General features: G+C 37.5%; 1 protein-coding gene across 3 annotated transcripts in view; it reads right to left on the bottom strand.

Annotated features, from left to right (window-relative positions):
• The window catches only part of MST1 (macrophage stimulating 1), a 442641-nt gene that overhangs the window by 163783 nt on the left and 251617 nt on the right, over window positions 1-27241 (bottom strand). For all 3 annotated transcript variants that reach the window (XM_044077787.1, XM_044077790.1, XM_044077788.1), the window contains exons 9-10: window positions 24745-24875; window positions 17102-17204 (exon numbers count right to left, since the gene is read on the bottom strand). In XM_044077787.1, the coding sequence (XP_043933722.1) occupies window positions 17102-17204; window positions 24745-24875 (234 nt within the window). The remainder of the gene's footprint in view (window positions 1-17101; window positions 17205-24744; window positions 24876-27241) is intronic.

Genomic DNA, 27241 nt, shown 5'->3' with positions numbered 1-27241 from the left:
GCAGGAAGTGCGTACAATAAAGTCACTATAGAGTCTGTTTTATGGAATTCAGAAGAAGCTGATAAAGGGAGTTTTCAGATATGAGTCTTTGGAAGTACTGGTCTTTCTCTAAGTAACTTGAAAACTACAATGGAACATTACATTTTCAAGGTTCATTACATTTTCAAAGTGTGAGATGAAATATTCTTACAGTACCTCTGTCTTCTATTAAGTTTGGCTTAATCAAAAGATAGGATACACTAAATTAAACATCTAAACTCACTCTAACCATCTAATCAACAAAAAAGGGGCCTGTTGCCATGAATATGAACTTTCCCACTATCTCTGTTACCATCTTGGTAGATATGGGCATCCTGAGGCAATGCAGAAATTGTGTCATGTTTGCTGACAACCAGTTAATTCTCAAACAAAATGATATGGTATGGGAGAGATGCATTTACACAATATCACTGGAGGCAAAGGTAACATACAAGAGCACTCCTAATGTCAGTCAGGTTGTCAGTAACACACACACTGCACCCATCACACACAGTTCAAAGCAGACACAAAGACCCACATATCCTGAGGCAAAATCCAAAGACTTCCTAGATGAAGTACACATAACAAATACTCTCAGCAGCCCTGAATGCACTTTTTCAAAACAACAACCACATCAACACATACAGCCACTTCTCATGAAGCCTCTACTAAGCCCACACACAATCCAGCATTCTAGTCATTGGAGATTCCATTGTGAGACATACTGAAGTCCTTCTCATCAGACTGAGTAAGGAAAAAGTCACAGTTAGTTGATTATCCGGGGCCAGCATCTGCCATATTATGCAAACACTCAGGTCACTGGACCACAAGTACCAGCATGACTCAGTCATAGTCCATGTGAGTGTAAATGACCTGAGATGTACCTCCCTAGACTATATGAAAAGAGACATCATGGAGCTCTCAGAATATGTGTCCAAGGCTGCTGTGAGCCTACCATTGAGCAGCATTTTACCTTCTCCAAGGATGATGCCACAACATGAACAGAAGATGACTGACTTTAATATTTGGCTTAGTTTCTACTGTCATTCTAAGGGGGTGCAATATTTGTCTGCATGGAAGGAGATGGTCAACAGACCATGCTACTTTGCCAGGGATGGTCTGAACCTCACCCCTCTAGGCTTTCAAATATTAGTTAAAACCTTGTCTTCCACCATAGGGCCTTTTTTAGGCAATGCCAGACTGAAAGTACTTCTGCTATAGCAAATCAAAACCACGGAAATCTAAAAGTGTTATGCTCAATGCTAGGAGTCTAAACAAAAAATTCAACTCCCTACAAGTTGTCCTCACCCTAAAGAATGCTGATGTCTATGCGGTCACCGAAACACAGTTTAAAGCCATGGAGACCACACCAGCAGTGCAAGGCTATAATGCCTTCCACACATTTAGACCAGCTACTACACAGACAGGGACTAAAGGTGGAGGTGTCTCAGTTTACATCAAAAATAAATATACCTCAAAGCTGATCAAATGGGACAATGCACTTGAGCTTCTCCACATTCAGATCACCAAGGCAAAATAACATACAAGTTTCTTTCAAGCTATACATACTCCTCTATGACCTAGGAAACCCACAACATGTATTTAAACTTATTGGAAACACTCACCATCCAACACAATACCATATTCATGGGTGATTTTAATTACCCCACTACTGACTGAGAATCAAATACAACACCAAACATACCTGGATTTTGTAAACACAAACTCCCTGTACCAGATTGTCAGTACACCAACTAGGGTGCAACCATACTAGATCTGGTCCTCACTAATATGTGAGAGTGCTGCATACCCCTTGAGTAACATCTTCTCTGGTAAGGTCAGACCACAAAATGGTCTTCTTTGAAGTAAAAATATAACCTGGAACCCTAGCAAACCCTGGAATATTCAGAAACTACTCTAAGGCTAAATTCCTACTATTAAATGCTAACCTGTCAAAATTTCAAGCTGCCATAAACACTGAGAACATTGTTGCATAAGTGGAACTGTTCACAGAAATCCTGTAAAGGCACATTAATAGCTGCATAGAGGAAGCTGTACCCACCCGAAAGAAGTACAGAACTAACTTCAAAAAACAAGTCAACCTGGTGCAATCAGAACATCAAGAGGATGTACAGCAGAAGGAAGGAGATCATAGCAAAAATTAGGAGGTATAGCACCCAGGATTATAAAACTAATCTCGTCAAAATAAACTTGTTTATTTATTTATTTAACATTTGTTTACCAGGAAAGTCCAACTTGGAACAAAGCCAATTTTCAGCAGAGGCCCAGGGAGAAATGCTTTAGATGCATGTCTTTGAAATGTGGGAGGAAACCGGAGCACCTGGAACAAACCCACGCAAACACAGGGAGGACGTGCAGACTCCACACAGAAGGCACTCCAGCCGAGAATCAAACCGGAGAACCTCTTGCTGTGAGGTAACAATACCACTGCGCCATCCTAAACAAGCAACTCAGAGTGCAAAAAAAAGTCTACCAAAGCCAAATTTGAGGTCTTTAATGCTCTCTCTTAGCCCAAGAACACTGCATCAGTGGTCTCAGACCATATGCCGAAATCCCTAAATAGCATCAAACATGATCTATCAGGCACTCTGAAATTGATATTTAACTGTAGCTTCCAAACAGGCTTCTTGCCTCATGAATGGAGAAAAGCAGCAGTAATCCCTCTGCACAAAGGTGGGCCATATGCAAAACCTGAAAACAACAGACCCATAACTCTCACTAGTTTCATATGCAAAGCCATGCAGATAATTATCATGACAATGATCAATGACATAGGAAACATCCAGACACTGGATCCAACCCAATTTGGTTTTGTCAAGGGCAAGCCATGCCCACTCAACCTGGTGGACTTCATTGAGAATAGCACCAAAGCAATGGATGAGGGCAAAATGGTTCACACTGTCTGCCTTGTCCTGGCTAAGGCATTTAACACAATATCCCACTCAGACAGTGTTGACAAACTAAGAAGGTTAGGTATAAACCCTTATGTCACCCAGTAGACAGCTAGGTGGCTCACAGACAGGTCCGAGGAAGTTAGAATTGGGGAGTCTACCTCTACAAAGAGGCCAATTGCAAGCGGAATCCCTCAGAGATCAGTCCTGGGACCACTCCTTTTTGGCATTTACTTCTCTGAAATCAAGGCTATTGTCAATGCACTCTGGCTGGCTAAATTTGCAAATGACATAAGTGTTCTCCAGGAAGGGCTGACATAGACAAATAACTGGTGTCAGAGCCATGGACTAAAACTAATGCCAAGAAATGTATAATCGTATCCTTTGGGAAGTTAGCCACCCCTGGTAACTATCATATTGACAATACCCCCCTAAGAGATGACCCAGTAGTCAGGGACTTGTGAATGTACATACACAGTAATCTAGCCTTTGACCATCACATGTCTACATTGGTGAGGAAATGATTCTATGTTGTGCAACCTATAAACAAGGATATGGAATCTAGATCCAAGGAAGTCATTGCTTCACTCTATTCAGCATTCATCAGACCTATCACCAAGTACACTGCCCCTTTGGTATGCACCTAACCAAGCACGTCCAACCCCTGCAGTACCAAGCTATAACTCATACCACACCTTTCAGCCACCTAACCTGGACTGAAACACTAAAGGAGGAGGTGAATATCCACACCTCTAGGCTAGTTGCTCAACATAATGCATCCGAAATTATCCAAGTGCAACTAACACTGGGCAAGACTGCAATCTAGGCTGCAGCTTGTTACAGATCCCACGCCATGCCCCAGGATGCCCAATCCACATTTCATGATATACTGGGTAATATTAAGGTGCAGCCCAATACCCTAATAATGGGCAATTTCAACTACCCCACCATCAACTGGGAAAACTATTCATGTACTAACTCATTTGCTCAACACTTTCTGGAATTCATAAATTCCAATGCCCTGGATCAGCTTGTCCATACCCCACCAGGGGCAGCAATATCCTGGACCTGGTCATTACCAATATGGGCAACTGATGTTCCACGCCAGAGGTCAACTCCTCGCTGGTCAGATCCGACCACAAGCTAATCACCCTAGACATCAATATCCCGCCCTCACCCCCCATTAAGGAAACCACCGTAAAAAACTTCTCCAAAGCCAACTGCATGCTTCTTAAGACAGAAGTGGCAAGCTTCATGACACCCAAACAGATGGAAAATAGAGGTACGACTGCTGAATCCTATACAAATGCACTGTATAAGCACATACACGAGTGCATGGATCATGCCATCCCCAACAGAACCAAGACACTATCCTCCCAAAAAGGAAGCCAATCTGGTGGTCCCCTGCCATAAACAAACTCTACAACAGAAGGAAGAAGCTGTTGCAAAAAAGACTAAAATCCTGATTGCAGGAACTCCCTGGTCAGCCTCAGTATGAAGCTGAGATCCCTCATAAAATCCTCCAAAGCCAATTACGAAAATAAAATCGCCATGGATTCTAAGGACAACCACAAAGCATTCTACAGCTATGTCAAGAATCTGAATGGCGACACTCAGATCTGCTCTAAGCTAGAGCACAATGGCACTAGATACACACAACCAAATGATATTGCCAACATCCTGGCAGATAGGTTCAGTGCAAACTTCACCCCCCCAAAGGGGCCATCACTATACCGGAAGAATGCAAAGCCCCTGTAATCGTGGCTGCACACAGCATCCATGGGACCTGACAGCATCCCAGGCTGAATGAACTGGCACCCCAGCTAAGTACCATGTTCAATCATAGCCTCACTTCAGGCTTTGTGCCTACTGAATGGCACACAGTGATGGTTATCCCTCTCCACAAAAGGGGCACCACCACAGACCCTGGGAACTACTGCCCCATTAGCCTGACAAGCCTGGTCTGCAAGGCCATGGAAAGTATCATCGTGGAGCTTATAAACAAGGACATAGGTAAACTTCAAACTCTGGACCCCACTCAGTTTTGGTTTGTAAAAGGTAGGTCATGTCTCCTAAACCTGATTGACTTCTTTGAAGCAGTCACCAGAGCCATGGACAGGTGGACATGGACAGGTGGTGCACACAGCCTATCTTGACCTTGCCAAGGCTTTTGACACCATTCCCCACTCTGGAATTATAGATAAACTCACTAGACTGGGCATAAATCTCTATGCCACTAGATGGGTGGTCAACTGGCTCACTGACAAAACCCACACAGTGAAAGTAGCCGACTCCAAATCCAACTTCAGACCAGTGACAAGTGGAGTACCACAGGGCACTACTTCTCAGAAGTCCAGGCTTATACAGCAGGTCTTTGGCTAATGAAGGTAGCAGATGACTACAAACTAGGTGCCATAATAGAATTGCCTAATGATGCGGACAGTCTACAAAGGGGCCTCACTGAGACTGATACTTGGTGTCAAAGTCATGGCCTCAAGCTCAATGCCAAGAAGTGCATTGTCAACCCCTTTAGGAAAAACACTGTACCCATGAACTACCACATAGGCAGTAGCCTACTAAACACCAAAAGTGTGATAAGAGACCTTGGGACACTGGTGGACAGTAGTCTCTCCTTTGATAATCACATCACCACAGTAGTCAGGAAAACCTTCTACGAGGCACATCTCATCACAAAGGGGTTCACCTCCAGAAAAAAAAGGTCATTGTTCCTCTCTACTCATCCCTCATCAGGCCCATTATAGAGTACAACGCCCTGTTTGGCATGTACCTTGCAAGACATCTATAACAACTAGAAAGGCCATAAAAATAACTCACTAAGAGGATTACCGGCCTCAAACAGATGCCATATGCAGACTGTCTCAAAAAACTCCAGCTCTACTCCATCTCTTATCGCCCACCTCTGCTTAACATACAAAGCCATGTCAAACCCAGATCTGTTGGACATGCTACACTTAAAGAAACCCCAATCCCTCTGAGCCACACGCTCCAGGGACCTAAACCTTGCCACCACAATAAACAGAACATGCTGGAGGGATAGATTCCTGTCCTAGAGACTTCTCATGCTCTGAAACAGACTACCCATTCATGTGAAGCAAAGTTCCTCATTAGCCCTCTTTAAGAAAAATCTTGACAATTGGATGGGAGCTAGGAAATTCACCCCGTGGATCACTTCTGCGGCTCTGCTAGACAGGGGAGCAGGAAAATAACTTTCTTGGGTGGCGAAAGCCAGGGAACTTTTTTGGCTGGGCTTATATAGGCCCCAGGCCCTTTAGCCTAGTACCTACCTATGAACCTATAAAAGAATACTGGGCACAAGTAACATTTTCTATGCGGATTGCCTCAAGGGCCTATCCCTGTATTCTATCTCCCACAGGCTGTTGAAGGGAGATCTATGCCTGGTATACAAGGCATTGTCAGACCCCACGCTGATGACGTCCTGTATATCCACAAAACAAACAGCACCAGAATTACCCATTCTAAAGACATAACCCTTGCTTGTGATATAAATAGGACCTGCTGGAGACACAGGTATGTATCCTAGAGATTACCCCTTCTCTGGAACAGGCTCAGAAGCAGAGTTCCTCCCTAAACCAATTCAATTGAAACTAGGACAGTTGGATGGGGAACAGGAAAGTCATCCATGGTTTGGCACTCGTGTCTCTAATGGACACAAGCAGCCTGTAAATGTTTCATCTCCCAGGCCCCTGCTTATACTTATCAAGGGTACGAGAACTTGTCAGAGATTTGACATGCATGGCTAGGCTTAAATAGGCCCTTGTGGTTATTAGCCTAGTAAACACCTATGAACCTGCAAACTGAATCCTATAGCTGAATTATACATAAGATTTAACTGCAACATTAAGCTTCCCTGTTCTCACTCTGACATTAGCTTGCTTAATCAAAAGATAGAAACTAGTAAATATGCTTAATCTTATATGCTGCGCCATAATAGAACTGTATGCAGTGTTTAAACGGTGACACTAAACTTTCCTAATGCTTATATTCTCATGTGAAAACTCTGTCTCTCTACAAATGGTATAATGCAGTAAAATAATAATTTTACTTAATAATGCAATTATACTCTGTTAGTTTAGACAGAATTGTACTATAAGCTCTGATTTACTTAAAAGCATATATAGTCCATCCAACCACTTACTACTGAAAGCAAATAAAGGTAGATCAAGTAGAAACCAAGCCAAAATTTATACCAAAAAATACCAATGCCTCAGTTAAATTCCCAGATTTTAATAAACAGCAAACTGCAAGCTTTCACACCATACCAGTGCTTCATCATGCATTAAAAGGTTTATTTCACATAGAATACACATTAAATAACAATTGGTTGCAATCACATGTTATAAAACTTCCAATAAAAATACAATTTCATCTAAAATGTTTCAGTTTCAAAACATATTTAATTGACACAGCTTAATTTAAACTGGGGTTGTGGTCCGCTCTAAAAAAGGAAACCCTCCTATACTCTTCCCTCTCTGTTAAAGAAACAGTGTCACCCCCTCTAATATTTTGTTTAAGAACAGTTAACACCGCAAATATAAATCTATGGGTAACACCCTGGTCCTTAGAATGTTTGTATAAAGCATTTGTTCCTTTTATCTATCACCATCTCCTTTGCATATTTAATTATTGAAAGCAGAGGGCAATATAACTAAACCTTTTCAAAGTTACAGTATGAATAACAGCAGTTACTTTCTGTAAATAAAAATGCATCTCTTTCTGAAGGACACTGTCTCTGTCTCTCTTTCTCTTTATCCCAGTATAGAGGCAGAGGCTCTCCACAAACCAAATATACTGACTCTTCCAAGACAGAGCGAAAAAAGGGAGAACTTGGTTTGGTAGCAAATCAGACATTCTCTTTACACTAAGACAGTGTGACCTTGCATTCAGTCTGTGTGGTTAGCAAAGGTATGAGGTGGTGTAGCCTCACCAAACGGCATGACCCACACACCAAAACAGCTTCTAGTCTTCTGTATGCTTTTGGTAAATTTTCAGTAGTATTTCAATGTACAGAGTACTAGTGCACTGTATAATGCTTCTTTGGTTTATAATTACAGTACATGTACGTCATACAGATCAGGTGTCACTATCTCACTCTTATTTTGCTGTTTTCTGCAGCATTCAGTTATAAAGTTACAAATTTCTACTACTTTTTGTGGTTTACCTATGAGAGGTTAATGATACCTTTCTCAGCTCAAAATTTAGCAAAAATATAATGTGAAAATGGTGAGTTGAAAAACCTATAAAAACAAAAAATCATTTTTGCCAGGGACAAGCCCTCCTGCACCACTAATTTGAGGGGTAAGTCCCACACACACACACGCACACACACACACACACACACACACACACACGCACACACACACCAAAATTATATATACCAACTTCAAGGTCACACTACAGTGAATAAAAGGGGAAAAAACATGAAAAGCTTACCGCCTGCTTACACAATACAGTACACTGATATGAAACTGACCACAATGTTACATCTTCACAATAAAGATGTTCAGTGACACAGTCAGTGATGATTCATAGGTATACATATTTTATATATAACAGGGTGCAGCAGCAGTAAATCTCATAATTGTGGTGCACCTCCTGCTTAAAGAAGGACCTCCAGCTACAACAATTTTGCTGTTTTTTATTAAGGTTAATTAACATAAAACATGAAAATAGCAAGTACATCATCAGAGAGTATGAAGTTGAACAAAGGTGCCCTACAGGTCTTAGTACTAGGACCGCTTTTGTTCAGCATTTACTTTTCTAATCTTCAGATAATAAACCAAAACCTCTAGCTGACCAAGTCTACAGATGGCTATAAATTGGGAGTTATTGTCAAGGTCACCTCTGATGCCCAAGCCCTTCAGCAAGAACTTACACCTGTAAATACTTAGTGTACTAAAACTGGGCTAAAATTTAATGTACAAAAGTGCAATATAGTCACATTCGGTAGGCTCCCCCTCACCCAGTATACAGCATAAACAATACCCATCCAATATGAGAATGCTGTCAGAGACCATAGGGTTTGACAATTCCCTCTCCATAGTTGATCAGGTAATGATAGTAGTTAGAATTTCCATCTTCTTGGCACAACTAATCATCATAGGAATATCACCAGATCTAAACAGGTAATTGCTCCTCTATATTCAGCATTGATTAGGCCAGTTATTAAATACAATACTCTTGGGATGTGCCTCACTAAACATGTCAAAGAAATGGAAAGACCCTAGAGGTTACTAATTAAAAAGGTTACTGGTTTAAAAACCTTGAGCTTTCAGAAAATATCAGCAACACTGTCCCTTTATTCAATGACTTACAGACTTTAGAGGCGAGATCTATGCCTTGCCTTCCAAGCCATTAAGGTCCAAATGGTCCTGGATCTTATATATCTGCACAAATCAAACAGTCCAACAAATACCAGAAACAGGGATCTAAATCTTCAAAAGAAGATAAATAAAACATAGAGGAGTGATAGGTTCATTACACAGTGCCTTCCTTACCTCTGTAATAGACCCCTACTGCAAATTATGCAGAGTAATACATTATCTTCACTCAAACATGAATTAGACAGTTGGATGGGTGTTCACAAATAAACCCTTGGCTTGACTGCCTCATCAACCTTGAAAAGGGAGGTACAGTCAAAGAGTGGGTACTGGCAAGGCATAAATGGTTGTAATACTAATTTTCCTGAGGTCCCATGATCTTATGAACACTGTACATCACTCTATGAAGCTACTGTTCAACTACTTAAAATAGAATGTAACAGGCCAATGAACCAAGTGACTAGTGTAGCTTATGGGTAGGTTCCTTTTGTTAACTGGTGCCTTAGCCCTGCTCAGAGTACCAATCTGTAAATTATATGGATTGTTTTCTTGTTACTATTGCATAGCCTCTAAAGAAAGCAGATAAACCCGATGCTAGTTGTGATGATGTGAGGTATTGCCAGCTATGCCAGAAGAAGTAGAGCAGTGGATGTGTATTATATGCCAGCACAGCTAGCTGGAGTTTTGTAAAGAATTAGATGGCATTTGTATATCAAACTGATTTGTACAGGTGCTTATGTTGAAAATGTGTTTGTAAAGCTGCTTGTGTTAAAAATGTATCAACAGTGGGTCCTGCTGGACAGAAGAGAAATACACCTGTATGTCAGGCTGTATTGTAACTGTTGAAATGAATATATTGTAACAGTTGATACTGGAAGAGAATAGGTTAATCTCAGTCCAATTAAGTTTGAAAAATAGTCTGAAATTAAATTACTTGGTTTAGGCCATAAAGATTGTATCTTACAGTTCTGATTGCAATCAGAGACAAAATGTCTGTGAAAACCAGGACTAGAAATCCTACTGAATTGTCCATGGGGTGAACTAATTGCTACTTTGGAAGGGTGGAAGTTTTTGAAATGGTTTTATAGCTTCCAGATGCTATCACACATCTTAGCAAAGCTGTGTGTGTGTGTGTGTGTGTGTGTGTGTGTGTGTGTGTGTGTGTGTGTGTGTGTGTGTGTGTGTGTATTATGACACACATGTGCAAGATTCTGGTTCAGTTTCTACTAAAGGGGGTAGTGTGGGAAACAGGAGTCAGATGGCCAGATGTATGTGATGTCATTCTGTAATCCAGCACTGAAATTATGTTTTAATACTAGATGAGACAAAAGTCTTAGGGCACTCTGTTTGTGAAACTTGATAAGGAAGAGCCACTCACCTACTTCATCTTGCCTTGCTTTATTAAGTAAGTAGAAAACAGTAATTCCTTAGATCAGTCAGGAAAATATAGTGAGATTAGTTAAGTATTGTTTTTCTCTGTGTGAACCTTTCCATCTGTGATATTTTTAATATTTCCTGTGATTTAAACTGTGGTGTTTATTGTAAATAGATTTTAGTATTTTCATGTTATTTTATTATGTATTATTAAATGCATTTAAACTTTTCATTGTGACTGGTCTTTTAGAGAATATTTTAATATTAGAGAGTACTTAAATTTATTTGAGAGTACTTAAATGTATTTGGTGACTCTGTGGCCACTTCTGAAAGCCTTGCTGGATTGGTCAAACACTACCATTTGTATTAGTATTAATTTTACTCAGTATTATTGGGTACCCTTGTAACAGCCTTAGAGTAGCTGGCTTTGGAGTGTTCTGGTGGCAGTATATACCTTATAGTCTGAGCAGAGGGGGTATAGCTAGTAAATCTGTGCCAGCTTTTCCCAGGTGTGTGTGTGTGTGTGTGTGTGTGTGTGTGTGTGTGTGTGTGTGTGTGTGTGTGTGTATTTGTGTGTGAAAATCAAATCTCAAAGAGAGTGTGTGCCAACTATTTGGAGCAGGGACACAGAGCACTGCTTTCACAGAGAGGGTGGTGGAGGGCTTGGATTAGAACACTTGGCTGAAGACTCAATTCTACAGCTGTGGCAACATGGAGCCTTATTTGGGGTCTGGTGAGAGAGAGTGAAAACCAGCCCTAGGACGGAAGTGTATTTCCTGTGTGCTCTTAAGGGAAATTGTGCTTGGTGCAGAGAGCTGCATCTGGAAATACTATGTGTATCTACTTTTGTTCCAAGTGAATGTATCTCACTGGTGTCAGTGGTGAGGATTGAGGCTCTTTGATTACTGGCTCAGAGGAGGGACGTCATAGTAGTTATGCCTGTGCCCTGTTTCTTATGTTATGCATCTTAAATAAAAAATGTTATGCGACATTAGAAGTGATTTAAACCTTAAATATTTTGAATCAAATTATCTTTCTTTCTTTCAATAATGGTGCAACCACCACTAAAAGGAAACCTCTTAATTACAGGACAGTTTCTTAATGGAATGTGAGTTATAGATATAGAAATCTGATTTAGTTCTATGAGCAGAAAATTCTGGAAGCCTGAAAAAAGTACAGTGTACTATGTTTCTAGGTATTGCAGGAAACAAGAAAACAAGTCCTAAACATTTATAATTAGTCTGAGTTCAAGAGGGTTAATTAGAGTATTCCTTTGATGGAAAACTGTTGCAATGTTATTGTAAGCTGAGAAAGAATCTGGCGCATACCCGCCATTTGTTTTTCATGAGAACATAAATAGATGAGTTAGACTACTCATTAGTATGAGAAAGAATCACATGTGGTATCAGAAGAACTTAGATGATGTATAGATTGCTGAGAGAATCATAATTAACATTAAAAATGAATGGTATGTATAGAGCAAGTGAAATTTCTTCACAGTTAAAACATCTTTAAAGTGTATAAAGCTGCACTTGAGATAGAAATGTTTAAAATGAATAAAAAGAGTCAACACTTTATCAAAGATGAGAAGGATGAGAAATGTGCTGTTGATAAATTCTGCATGATTCTGGTTATAGGCTTGATAAAAGACCTCTTGCTAAAGTCTGTAAAATGGAATAATTTCATTTCTGGTTGAAAAAATTGCACATGTTGGAATAAAGATTTTGTTTGTGGGCACAGTTGCACTGAGAATGTCTACAGTGTAAGAATGTTGTATATTCACAAAACTAACTGCACAAGGGTTACCCTCTACAAAGATCTAAACCTGATCTCTGACATGAATAGATCATGCTGGAGAGACAGATATGTGTCACAGAGATTTTCCCTCCTCTGGAATAGGCTTCAGATTCATATGAAACAGAGCCCTTCCCTGACCATCTTCAAACACAATCTGGACTGATGGATGGGAATCTCAAATTCACTCCTAGGTTGGCTCCTATGTCCTTTATGGACAGGGACAGTAACAATAATCAAACCCCTGCTTGCTAACCCTTGTTATCTTTCCCCTAGGGATAGAAACTTGGGTAAATTTTGGGTAAAACTGGCTAGGCATGTAAGGTTAGCCTAGTAATCTCCTATGAACCTATAAGAACAATGTACAGAAAAGTTGCACCCAGAAAATAAATTAGAAATCCTGAAAGAAAAGCTTAAAATTAATAATGAGAGCATTATGGCTAGATTAGGTAATAGCAGAGAGTACATTGAAAATCTCTTTGAATGTTCAAAGCACGGCTATGAAACGGAGCTTATGAGGTCATCATTATGTGAATAGCTTACTTATTTTAGTAATCACATAAAAGCAAAGGACCAGGAAACACTTACGTGTGAGCATAATACTAAAAAAATATGTGAATCAATTCCATATTGTTAATATAGTGACTGCAACTTACTGTTGATTTCTGGTTGTTTGATAACTTGTCAAGGTGTGGGCATGGTGAAAAGAATCCAGAGTGAATTCACAATAACAGTATAGATCAGAAAATATTTAGTCAGATGATTTGCTTAAAATATGGAGAAATACTCAATAGCCTGAGCTTTTTTACCAAGACTTTATTGTATTCAGACAGATGATACAGTGGTACTAGTAGTGCATTTCAAACAGTAGAATGTCAAAGTAACCATATTTAAATAACTATGATTAAAAAAATACTGATCCCACTGAATGGCTCAAGAATGGCTCAACAAAATGGCTGTTCTTGTAAAGCTAGGTAAAATTTGTATCAGTATAAATCAATAGGCTGTAAATGAAGCTATATAAATAAACTGCCCACCTTTTACAGTGGTAGATTAGTGTCTGCCATGCCAGCAGTAAAGGTTTCTTCTGTTCAGAAACTAAACATTTTGGTCAATTGAGTATGATAGGGAAAGTTCCAGGATCTATATTATATGTCCAAAAGTTTTAAACATTGACTCTCATATGATCGACACCATATAAGCGATGTTTAAAACATCGAACGTATAATAAAAAATTAAAAAAAGAAAAACAACTTACCTAAACGCTCCGGGCAGGGGGTCAAGCCCCCCTGCACCCCCACACCCCTGCTACTTAAATATTCCAACTCCGAGATCGCACTACATTGAGGTAAAGGGAAAATATTCCCTACAGTGATTTCCATTTACACTTGTGACATTTCCGACCATTTGGTGTAGCCCAAATGGTATTCGCTGTTTTCAGCTTTCGATCAGGTAATATAGACCCAAATTTCCACACTCCATATTTTTATTTAATTTATGGAAAAGTATCGATTTTAAAACTTTGGTATAGTATCTATATTGTATTTCTGGCACCTGAAATGCTTCAGAGAGCTGTTTCCCCAGATAATCAATGGGTACAATGATGTTGCACTGGTGTGGGGATTCAGACTAGAGAAGCACACAGTGTAGGAGTCACCACAATACTTAAACGACTGCAATAGGACAACATGAAGCTAGGTAAAACAAATATAAAATTTGAGTTACAGAATTGAGATATATGGGTAACTTCTTAAAGTCTGAAGCTTTGAAACCAAACTCTGACAAAGTAAGAATAATGGAGCAGATATCTACTCCTGATAACACACAAGCGCTAGTGATATTTCTTGGAATGATATTGTACCTTTCAAAGTTTATCGTGAATATGCTGGATGGAAACTTTTGCCTTGAAGAAATTATACGAATACTATGTGGAATAGTACTGGAGTATGGAACAAGAAAATATTTCTGAAATACTTGAAAAATTTGTAGCTGAAGTGTGCACATAGAAATTTTCTGACATTTATTAAATCATTCATATTACATTTCTAACCCAACTGAATGGAAGAGGTGCAGTGATTCTGAAAGAAGGCAAGCTACTTTCTTAAATGTCCAGAGGGTCTCAGGGAATGTGAGAAAATGTACACAATGACAGAAGAAATACCGCCAGCTGTAGTGCTATAGTATAAGTTAAACAAAATAAACAAGCACAGGGAATCTGTCTAGCTTCAACCTTACCACCACAAGTGTTGAGCATTTTTTTGCTATAGTATACATTTATATATGTGAATATATGAGTATATGTTGATTTATTGGGATGCACAGCCATTGAAACCTAAGTGATTGATATTGATGCCAGCATTTAGAAAGTCAATGTAAAAAAATTACAAAACTGAAAAAAAAGATTGCAAAAGGAAGCAAAACATGTCTTTTAATGATTAGATCACCCAGATCACACCACACAAAAGTTTTTCTAAGTTAAGTTGCAGGGTTAGGGTTAACGAGCATTGATAATGTGGGCAAGGGGTTTCATTTTTCTGCATTATTTTACTAATACCTGATAACATGATAACCTGATAACTTTGTACCTTACCTTAAAGAAACGCTTTCCATAACACTACTAGTAAACAAGATAGTTCAGATACACACACATACATACCACAATACACATACATACATACACACAACATACTAACTCTTCCCACTTACTTAACCCTATGCTAATTCTAACCTGCTGACACTCACAGAAACACTACTACTAATATCTGAAAGTTTCAGCTTTAGTTTTTCAAACTCACATTTACCCTACTCACTGCATTCAATGTTCCATTTATCCAAAATCTTAAACATTTGATGAACAGAACATTCAAGCACATTTCACAAATCATTCACTCTGTCAACAAGCAGCCAACTCAATGTGAATGGCAACTGCACACATAAACACACACACACACACACACACACACACACACACACACACACACACACACACACACACACACACGTCTATCTATCTATCTATATATATATATATATATATATATATATATATATATATATATGGGTCTACTTTGTTTCACCTAACTTCCAATTCACTGACTTTCATTTCACTGACCCCATTTCACTGAAATTTCATTTCACTGACACTTCATTTCACTGACAGTTCATTTGACTGACAAGTATTATTAGCAAGAAAATGGAATATGCCCCTTTCCCCACTGTAGTGCGACCCTGGAGTTAGAATATGATATTGTTAAGTTTTGATATAATATTGCTTAGTAAAAGAAAAGTAAGTGGGGGGCTGTGCCCCACCCAACTATATATTCTAACTCCAGGGTCTACAGTGGGAGGGGCATATTCCATTTTCTTGCTAATAATATCAGTCAAATGAACTGTCAGTGAAATGAAGTGTCAGTGAAATGAAATTTCAGTCATTTGTCTCAGTGAAATGGGAGTCAGTGAATTGGAAGTTAGTGAAACAGAGTATATATATATATATATATATATATATATATATATATATATATATACACACACACACATATATATACATATATATATATATATATATACATAGATATATGTATATACATATATACATATATGTATATACAAACACACACACACATGTCTCATCAAATAGCGAACGCATTAAAAAAAATTTATTTAAAAAGACTGAAAACTCAAATCAACTAAAAAAATGAAAAAAACACTATTTTTTAGAGGGGGCAAGTCTCCTGCATCTCTAGCACTAGCTATTAATTATATATATCAACTCCAAGATTGCATTATAGTGGGAAAATTGTAAATTCCTAAGACCCCTCCTTACCACAATCTCACATGTTCAGCTGCTAGCAGGCAGAAAAACAGCTAAAGGAAGTGTTTACTCTTCTGAGTGTTCACTCATAGCTATTACACTCATATAGATAGAGAGACAGATAGCTAGATAGATAGATAGACAGATAGAGGTTGATTAGTTGATTGTGTGTGTGCATTTTTTTTGTGGAGGCAAAGGCATCCATATTTCATACAGGTGCTCTGGCCCTGTACCCCCAAACTTATTTAATCAACTTTATAGTCATTGCACTTACAGGAAAAGGGGATATTCCTTTTTATAGTCACGATAGATGACAAATGTATTTTTCAGACAGCTTTGTGAAGAAATTACAAGTTGTCTTTGAACCACTTTCTGTGTATACATACAGATATAACTCTAATAGAGAGAAAAAATATGAGATGGTCATTAAAAAGTAGGTTTTGTATACAAAAGTGAATCATACTTAGATACACTTTAACAACTACTTACTCTATCGCACTATATTGTGATGCCATAATTCTACTGTTGATGCCAGTATTACTGTGAGTAGAGTCCAGTTCTACCCATAATGAGATCAAGTAACCACTGGCAAAGCTCAAATCCACCTGCTGGTCCTTGACTGACAGCTGTGAGACAAGGACTGTGACTCTAAGTTATTGTAAGAACACAGCAGTATTGTAAATATCACCACCTCTTCACAACAATGACTGAGAAAGAATGTATGCCTCATTAGTGCCAAGGAAACAATCCAACGTGTGACATATCTAGGGCATTTAATACAAGTATATCACTGGAGCTCACAAAGCCCTATAATGTAGTCAGTTACATACTCTGATTTATGAGGAGTTTCGTCTGTCCATTTCTGACACGTGATTCCCTTGCGTGTTTTGGCAACTTTTCCATTGTACGATTTCCCGTTTCCATGGTAACAATCTGGAATGCAAAGAAGATCACTTAGTCTGACATTTACAGAATAATAAAAATAAAATATTTGCATCATGTTGTTCACTGTGCTACATACTTAGACCTCTATCACCCAGAGATGAAAAGTATATTGTTATACAATACGCACAGGATTGAGCTAAGAACAAAAAAATAAGGATTATATAGGTTAATTTGTCTTGATGCAAAATGAAATGATTAATCTGTAATGTTAGTGGTACTCTCTGGCTACCTCTGCCCTAGCTGTATAAGCTGATGAAGATCTTGATATAATCCAAATAATGTTGCACTGCACTGCAAGATCCAAGTCTGATTTTACTTTGTAAATAGGTCATAATTTCAATGACTGAGTAAGATGCAAATGAACATGATGCTAGGCTTTTTAAACATACACAGGACGTCCATATAACTGCAGGCAGAGAACAGAGTACAAACCACTAATTCCAGCCCTTTCTGCTGGCACAATGTACAGTACAATTTAGGTACCCACATTCTCATTGTTCCCTTCAGCAGCTTGACTCATGGATGTTTGATTCCTGAGTGTTCAAGCAAGTTTGCGCAAGACTTTGATTCCCTGTAGTTGTATAATCACTATAAATTGACAGTGTAGGTGGGATCAAACTAGTGGTTGATATTAACTGCGAGACCACTGCATTTCAGCAACAGAACAAGACTCTAAATGTTTTAAAGGATCACTCTTTCTCTAACATGGAGTGACCCAAGAGTGAGAATAAAAAGGTTGGGATGGTGAAGCATCATGTGCAGGATGCAGGGGGCTGGACCACTGTAAAAGCACTTTCTTTACTTTCTCTTTTTAACATGCTGTGACTGCATAACACTGACTTACATATAAGTACATGTGTTTAGATTGGACATGTGTTCGAATACCGGTTATGCAATAAGGACTGACTTTCTGACTTTAGAGCTCTTGGGTTTTGAGGTATCATCATGCAACCAGCAGTCTGTTATTCTGAATATAATTTTTATTACCTTGGACATTGTAGATTTATTTGGATCTATTCCCCGTGACATTGGTTTGTTGTGGTTAGAAGAAAGTATGGCACATCATAGAGGTTTTACAGTTGATGTATTTAGAACCTGTCTCCTGTTGATGGAAGTTATTCTTAAAAACAATTTTATGCACTTCCAGGGAGAATTTTTCAGGCAAGAAAGGGGAGTGGCTATGGGGGCTAAATGCTCCCCCACTTATGCCAATATTATTCTTTCATGATGGGAGAATTTATTTATAAATCAAAGTGAATTTGTTAACTGCTGGGTTTTTTATAAACGCTTTTTGGACGATATAGTCATTTTTTGGACTGATACATTGGAAAGATTTTATGAATTTTTGGACTATATCAAAAGTACAACAAGTTTTCTAGATTTTATATATAATGTTAATTTTGAAGTATGTATTTACTTGGATGTATTACTTAGTAAAAGTGACAATCATTTTATTTCCAAGATACATAGGAAACCTACATTTTCAAATTCCTATCTACATTTTTCAAGTAGGCACCCTTTTAGTCAAAAAAGAAATATTCTTAAGGGGCAATTAATTAGGACCAGCAGGATGACTTCGGAGGATCTGGACTTTTACAAGGATAGTCAATTTGTTATTAATATGTTCCAAGAAAGGGGATATCCCGCCTATTTAATTGATGAAGTTTATAAGGTGGTACTTGAAGGTAGAAAAGGGAGATTTGCCCCCATCCTAGGACAGGATAGTTCTGATATTACAGTTTACCCAAAGGAGTCTGGTGATACTTATAATTTTTCAAATGCATTTATTATGGATTACACCGGAGATGCAGCAGTACTCAAAACTACCATCAGTAAGGAATGGGACAGGTTTAGGGATTTCACAGAACTTGAATATATATAAAAAATCAGTCATTAAAATTTATATATCGAAGAAAATCAGTCATTAAAATTTATATATCGAAGGGACATGAATCTCAAAAACATTTTTGAGTTTGAGGAGGGCTACTAAAATTAACAGTGAATCACACAAAAAAGGTACTTATAAATGTGGTTCCTGCTCCCAATGTCAATACATTCAAAATGACATTAGTATTTTTATTCCCAGTAGAAAAAGGACTATTTCTTCTTCTAAATTTGCCAATTGTAATACATCAGGGGTTGTATATATTCCCACATGCCACTCCTGTTTTTCCTTCTACGTGGGAAAAACAGAAAGGAAGTTAAAATCCAGAATATATGAACATTTTTATGAAATTAAAAGAAACAATGTTAATAATGCACTGTTCCGTCATACTCAAGTTTGTAAAGATTCTGTATTTTACTTTTTTGTATTAGAGGTTGTACCAAAGGAGGCTAGGGGTGGCATGTGGGAAACAAAACTTGAATATAGAGAACTATTTTGGCAGATAATACTGGATGCTACTAAGGAACCGGGTTTGAATGAAATGCTTTCAATCATTCCTGTGTTAAAATTAAGAGCTGCCAAGTTGTAATTCCTTTTTGTCCACTAGATGGTAGTAGTACTTCATCAATTTTACATGCATATTCATTATTTTATAAAATTAACATTTATAAAAGTTTTATTAAAACATAATAACATATTTAATTTTTCCATTTTAAACCCATTTTTATATAGAATTGATATTTTGATAAAGTACTTATTTATTATTTTTAACAATATGATATTTTAGAACTTGAAAGTAAATTTAGACTGCAGGTTTATTTTAACCAATTAAGTAATAATTAAATAAATTCATTAATTGGATTGTGTATATAAGGTGTGTGTATTTTTTAAGTGATTGTATGTGACATTGTGTTTTTTTTGAGGAAGACATTCGAAAACGCACTTTTGTTGTAACAAGCGTTAATTAAACCTATCTTTATTTCATCCTATGGTTACGTTTCGTTTATCATATTGAACTATTATTTTATCCAGCATTGAGTTGGTTGGGTCTCATACCCTTATTTGGTCTCCGGAGTGAACCTTGAGTGGTTTTTAGTGACGGTTGTTCACTCCTTCATCTCTTTTTTATTTGGTTTTGTGTTACGTTTGAGATGGCGGAGGCACCAGGGGCAGAGACCCACAACGACTCTAACTACAATGAGAAAGGTGAATTAAGGAAAGTTATCGGACAACTTTCCCAACTTGTTGAGCTTTTAACTCCAGCTTGTGTCTCTATTGTAACCTTGGCTACACAGCATTCACTTTTATCCAACGGACAACGTGCATCTAACAAGGAAGTTCTTTCTAGTCGTTTACCAGGAGGTAACACACTTCCTGTTCCAACAGAATGTTCAAACGGAGATGTGGGTGCCCGGTCGCCTACCTCTGTCAACGATTTTGAAGAGTTTCCTCTTCTCCTACGTTCTGGTTCTAATAACCAGGGGACTTCGTTCAATGGAAATTCTACCTTACCCAAAGAACAACGAGGACAGCGCGAACAGCGTGTTCCTCGCAAACAAGGTGACTTTTCTCATTCTACTACACCTATTGATTTAAAAACTTTTCTGGACAAGAAATTTAGCATGCATTGTCATGGCGCGGTTTCTGACTATCGTTCTACAGAAACCAAAACCTACAAGGAAAATTTAGATTTGTTATATTTTTATTTGGATAAATACGAAAGGTTAGCATGTGATTCTACTTTTTTAAAAGAATGCATAGACAAAGGTATAGTACCCAAGGGCTTACGTATCAGTAAGTATCCAAATAGGGTCGAGGAAGGTTCTACCTTCCATAAGGAATTAATTAACATTTTTGATAAATGTGGCTTGGATATAGCCAGGGCAATTATTGCAGAAAATGATAGGATTAGGACCCATCTTGTTACTAAGATTAACAATGTCAACAATGAAATTATTAATGACTTGTTGTTTTCCATAGAAACAGAAAAATCTTTATACAACAGCATTTTTTCTCAAATTGAAAATGAATGTATCAAAAACATGAAAAGAAAGGCCCTAAAATTAGAGAGAGATATTAAAGCTTACAGTCTGGGGACAGCTTACCCCAAACCTAGACCATACTTCAATTACAGGGGAGAGTTTGAAAAAAACAATAAAGACAATACCAATATTGATTTGGATGTTGATGTAGGGTTTGAGAATGCCAATGGTGAAGATGCTACAAGGGAAATCCCTTTAGAATATATACCCCCCCTACGCAGGTCAGACAGATTACGCAATCGGAATCCAGTATACTATCATTACCCTGCTCATCCATACAGGGGGAATTACAGGAATTAGCCCACTGTGAAAATTCAATAAAACAAAATGGGAATATTTTTGAATTTAACCAATACAAGATTTTCAAGTATAGTTCTTTGGATGTTACGCCAGAATTTTTTGAACTTTTTGTAAAAGGTTTTAAGTTTATTCCCTTAAGGAAAGCCAGTATTCCTAGGGCGATAGTGGATCTAAAACTTTTTTTAAGGAAACAGAATCTGGGGCTTATGTTCGAAGGAACTTGCAACAATTCCCATACACATTCCCAGCTAAAGAAGAAGAGTGTTTTCAATCCCCCACTTCACCCTCAATTAAAGAATCCAGAAAAAGTGATGGAAAACGAAATTAGGAAAACTGTGGGCTTACATCAGGTGTATTCAAACTTACCAAAGAAAGAGATTCAATTATTAGAAAATTTGAAAGGTAATAAAACTATCCGTATTATGCAACCTGATAAGGGGGGAGGTGCAGTTTTAATGGATGCCATTTTATATGAGTCTAAAATGAAGGAAAGTTTGCAAAACACTACTAACTATACTAGAGCCTCCATTAATGAAATCAACATTTCTAAAGCTAAAATTAATTTGTTAATTAATGACTTATTACTTGAGGGTTCAATTGATTTGGACACTTTTAACTTTCTTACTACCCAAAGTCCTACGGTTCCCTCAGTATTTGGCATCCCGAAAGTTCATAAAGATCCAAATGACCCTCCCTTGAGACTTATAGTAGCTTCGGAAGGTTCTATTACCACCCCCTTGGCCAAATATGTGGATATTAAATTAAAAGAATTGTCCAACCAGGGTATAACAGTTTTAAAAGATTCCTGGGATTTTCTGAGACAAGTAAAGACCCACCTTTTTTCCAAAAATATAATTTTTATTACCTTGGACATTGTAGATTTATTTGGATCTATTCCCCATGACATTGGTTTGTTGTGGTTAGAAGAAAGTATGGCACATCATAGAGGTTTTACAGTTGATGTATTTAGAACCTGTCTCCTGTTGATGGAAGTTATTCTTAAAAACAATTTTATGTACTTCCAGGGAGAATTTTTCAGGCAAGAAAGGGGAGTGGCTATGGGGGCTAAATGCTCCCCCACTTATGCCAATATTATTCTTTCATGGTGGGAGAATTTGTTTATAAATCAAAGTGAATTTGTTAACTGCTGGGTTTTTTTACAAACGCTTTTTGGACGATATAGTCATTTTTTGGACTGATACATTGGAAAGATTTTATGAATTTTTGGAATACATCAAAAGTACAACAACTTTTTTAGATTTTACATATAATGTTAATTTTGAAGAATGTATTTACTTGGATGTTTTACTTAGTAAAAGTGACGATCATTTTATTTCTAAGATAAATAGGAAACCTACATTTTCAAATTCCTATCTACATTTTTCAAGTGGGCACCCCTTTAGTCAAAAAAGAAATATTCTTAAGGGACAATTAATTAGGACCAGCAGGATGACTTCGGAGGATCTGGACTTTTATAAGGACAGTCAATTTATAATTAATATGTTCCAAGAAAGGGGATATCCCGCCTATTTAATAGATGAAGTTTATAAGGTGGTACTTGAAGGTAGAAAAGGGAGATTTGCCCCCATCCTAGGACAGGATAGTTCTGATATTACAGTTTACCCAAAGGAGTCTGGTGATACTTATAATTTTTCAAATGCATTTATTATGGATTATACCGGTGATGCAGCAGTACTTAAAACTACCATCAATAAGGAATGGGACAGGTTTAGGGATTTCACAGAACTTGAATATATAAAAAATCAGCCATTAAAATTTATATACCGAAGGGACATGAATCTCAAAAATATTTTTGAGTTTGGGGGAGCTACTAAGACTAACAGTGAATCACACAAAACAGGTACTTATAAATGTGGTTCCTGCTCCCAGTGTCAATACATTCAAAATGACACCAGTATTTCAATTCCCAGAAGAGAAAGAACTATTTTTTCTTCTAAATTTGCCAGTTGTAATACATCAGGGGTTGTATATATTGCCACATGCCACTCCTGTTTTTCCTTCTACGTGGGAAAAACAGAAAGGAAGTTAAAATCCAGAATATATGAACATTTCTATGAAATTAAAAGAAACAATGTTAATAATGCACTGTTCCGTCATACTCAAGTTGTAAAGATTCTGTATTTTACTTTTTCGTACTAGAGGTTGTACCAAAGGAGGCTAGGGGAGGCATGTGGGAAACAAAACTTGAATATAGAGAACTATTTTGGCAGATAATACTGGATGCTACTAAGGAACCGGGTTTGAATGAAATGCTTTCAATCATTCCTGTGTTAAAATTTAAGAGCTGCCAAGTTGTAATTCCTTTTTGTCCACTAGATGGTAGTAGTACTTCATCAATTTTACATGCATATTCATTATTTTATAAAATTAACATTTATAAAAGTTTTATTAAAACATAATAACATATTTAATTTTTCCATTTTAAACCCATTTTTATATAGAATTGATATTTTGATAAAGTACTTATTTATTATTTTTAACAATATGATATTTTAGAACTTGAAAGTAAATTTAGACTGCAAGTTTATTTTAACCAATTAAGTAATAATTAAATAAATTCATTAATTGGATTGTGTATATAAGGTGTGTGTATTTTTTAAGTGATTGTATGTGACATTGTGTTTTTTCTGAAGAAGACATTCGAAAACGCACTTTTGTTGTAACAAGCGTTAATTAAACCTATCTTTATTTCATCCTATGGTTACGTTTCGTTTATCATATTGAACTATTATTTTATCCAGCATTGAGTTGGTTGGGTCTCATACCCTTATTTGGTCTCCGGAGTGAACCTTGAGTAAACAATCCTCCCATATGTAGTTGTGACATCCATTTCCAAAATTCTTATAGGTTCACAGATAAATACTAGGCTATCAGTCTGCAGACTGTTAAAAGCCTAGCCAATAACAAGAGCTTAGAATCAAACTTTGTATCTTGTATCTGTGAGGTTAAGACATTAACCATCATACCAACCCTTAAAAATAGTATGTAAAGTGAAAGAGTGAGTTTCAAACCCTACACCTTTTACAAAGAAAACAGGATTAACCCACTATGCAAGAGTCATCTGGGGAATAGAATGATGGTTTATAGCAGAGGTATAGACTAAAACAAATGAAATAACTGCAGCTTTCCTCTACAATCTTCATTCAACATTACAGATGTCAAATTAAATGTTTATCATTTTGTTAGTGTTAATGCCTTTCTTGTATCACCTGTTTCAATTTTAATTTATATATTTCACATATTATTTCATTCATATTATGCAGACTTCCATAGATTTTACCTTCTGCTTCAATATCTTCTGGGCAACGTTTGATCTGCAGACAGAAAGCTACTCTCATTGCTGGAAGGGTTGTAAAACACCAAGGTGCCTCTGATCCATCAGGATTTCTGCAGTAATTTTCCTCTAGTCCTCTGCAGACAAAAATGATTGTCAGTAGTCACTTAATGCATACTGTGCATTACCAAGACATCAAAAATAATATAAATACGGCAAAATAATAATAAAATACATAAAGTGTGTGTGTGTGTGTGTGTGTGTGTGTGTGTGTGTGTGTGTGTGTGTGTGTGTGTGTGTGTGTGTGTATATGTTTTCAAGCTTGCCTGAGTAATGCTTATAAACTCCATGCAGGTCTCCTGACATAGCTCTTGATCATCAAACCCTAATCCTTAAACAATCCATAGAAATTGTTAATGATCAATGAGAAATGCAACAGTTGGGTAAAGGTGGGGAAAGGCATTCAGATACCTCAGTGGAGAGAAACAGATAGTGTTTTTTTTTCAATAAAAATGCAGGTGTTATAAGCTGGACTGGAAAATGCATCTACAAATCTTATTTAAAGTGATTTTAAGAGTTTTAATATTATGGGAATTATAAGGTGCCATTAGAGGGAGGGTGTACTCAAGCTTTGAAATTAACAAACTCTTGACTGTGTTTTAAAGTGAGCCAAAAGTTAACAGTCTAGACTTAGAGATTTAGCTTAGAAAAATGACTTTAATTCTGTAGTGTGCATAAGGATGGACTTATAGGGATGGCCATATAATAAGTCCTACATATTCAGAAGTCTGAATATAAAAAAGATCATAATGCCTTAGTGATCAACTGATCATTTGAGAATGGAAGCAAAGTTAAGTGTCCTACATATTCAGAAGTATGAATATAAAAGATCATAATGCCTTAGTGATCAACTGATCATTTGAGAATGGAAGCAAAGGTAAGTGTCCTACATATTCAGAAGTCTGAATATAAAAGATCATAATGCCTTAGTGATCAACTGATCATTCGAGAATGGAAGCAAAGGTAAGTGTCCTACATATTCAGAAGTTTGAATATAAAAGATCATAATGCCTTAGTGATCAACTGATCATTTGAGAATGGAAGCAAAGTTAAGTGTCCTACGTATTCAGAAGTCTGAATATAAAAGATTATAATGCCTTAGTGATCAACTGATCATTTGATAATGGATGTAAAGGTAAGTGCCCTACATATTCAGAAGTCTGAATATAAAAGATCATAATGCCTTAGTGATCAACTGATCATTTGAGAATGGAAGCAAAGGTAAGTGTCCTACGTATTCAGAAGTCTGAATATAAAAGATTATAATGCCTTAGTGATCAACTGATCATTTGATAATGGATGTAAAGGTAAGTGCCCTACATATTCAGAAGTCTGAATATAAAAGATCATAATGCCTTAGTGATCAACTGATCATTTGATAATGGAAGCAAAGGTAAGTGTCCTACATATTCAGAAGTCTGAATATAAAAGATCATAATGCCTTAGTGATCAACTGATCATTTGATAATGGATGCAAAGGTAAGTGTTTGTGGAGTTCCAGAGAGAATGTTTTACTGATTTACCTTTTGTTGGCTGAGCTAGTCACACCAGCCTAGTCACCTCTTTTCAGAGGAGACCTGACAATGTATTTATACTGCTAGGAGAAATTTGGCCAGGGCATGGGCTCTTTTACATCCACAGGAGCTACCATCAACTCAAGCAGATGGGTCATCAGTTTAACTTTTCATTTGAAGGATGACACACTCAGGAGTGCGACACCTTCTTATAATGCACTGCAGTGTCAGCAATCAATCTAACATGTTCCAAAAAAGGAAGCCAATCTTGTGGTCCCCTGCCATAAACAAACTATACAACAGAAGGAAGAAACTGTTGTAGAAAAGAGGAAAATCCCAGGATGCAAAAAACTTCCTTACCAGCTTTAGTAAGAAGATGAGATCCCTCATAAAATCCTCTAAACCTAGTTTCGAAAATAAAATTTCCAAAGATTCCAAAGACAACCACAAGGCATTCTATAGTTAGGTCAAGAATCTAAATGGCAGTGCTCAGATCTTCTCTGAGCTACAACAGAATGGCATTAAATATACTGACCCCAAGGATATTGCCAATATCCTGGCAGATCGATTTAGTGCCAACTTCACCCCTCTCTCACCCCCTAAAGGGCCCATCTCAATACCAAAAGATTGCCAAATTCCGGTAATCATGGCCACACAGGTAGAAACCGCACTATCCAAAGCTAAGAATACAGCATCCATGGGACCAAATGACATCCCGGGCTGTGTACTACATGAACTACAAAATTAACTGGCACCTCACCTAAGTGTCATGTTTAATCATAGCCTCACCTCAGGCTTTGTGCCCACTGAGTGGTGCACAGCAACAGTTATCCCACTCCACAAGGAGGGTTCCACCTTGGATCTCGGGAACTACCGTCCCATCAGTCTGATGAGCCTGATCTGCAAGGGCATGGAATGCATTATCATGG

Source organism: Protopterus annectens, chromosome 7.part0, assembly GCF_019279795.1.
Source record: "Protopterus annectens isolate FY-2018-M chromosome 7.part0, PAN1.0, whole genome shotgun sequence".
In the NCBI taxonomy this organism is placed as follows: domain Eukaryota; kingdom Metazoa; phylum Chordata; order Ceratodontiformes; family Protopteridae; genus Protopterus; species Protopterus annectens.
This window is presented reverse-complemented; position numbering and strand designations above follow the sequence as displayed.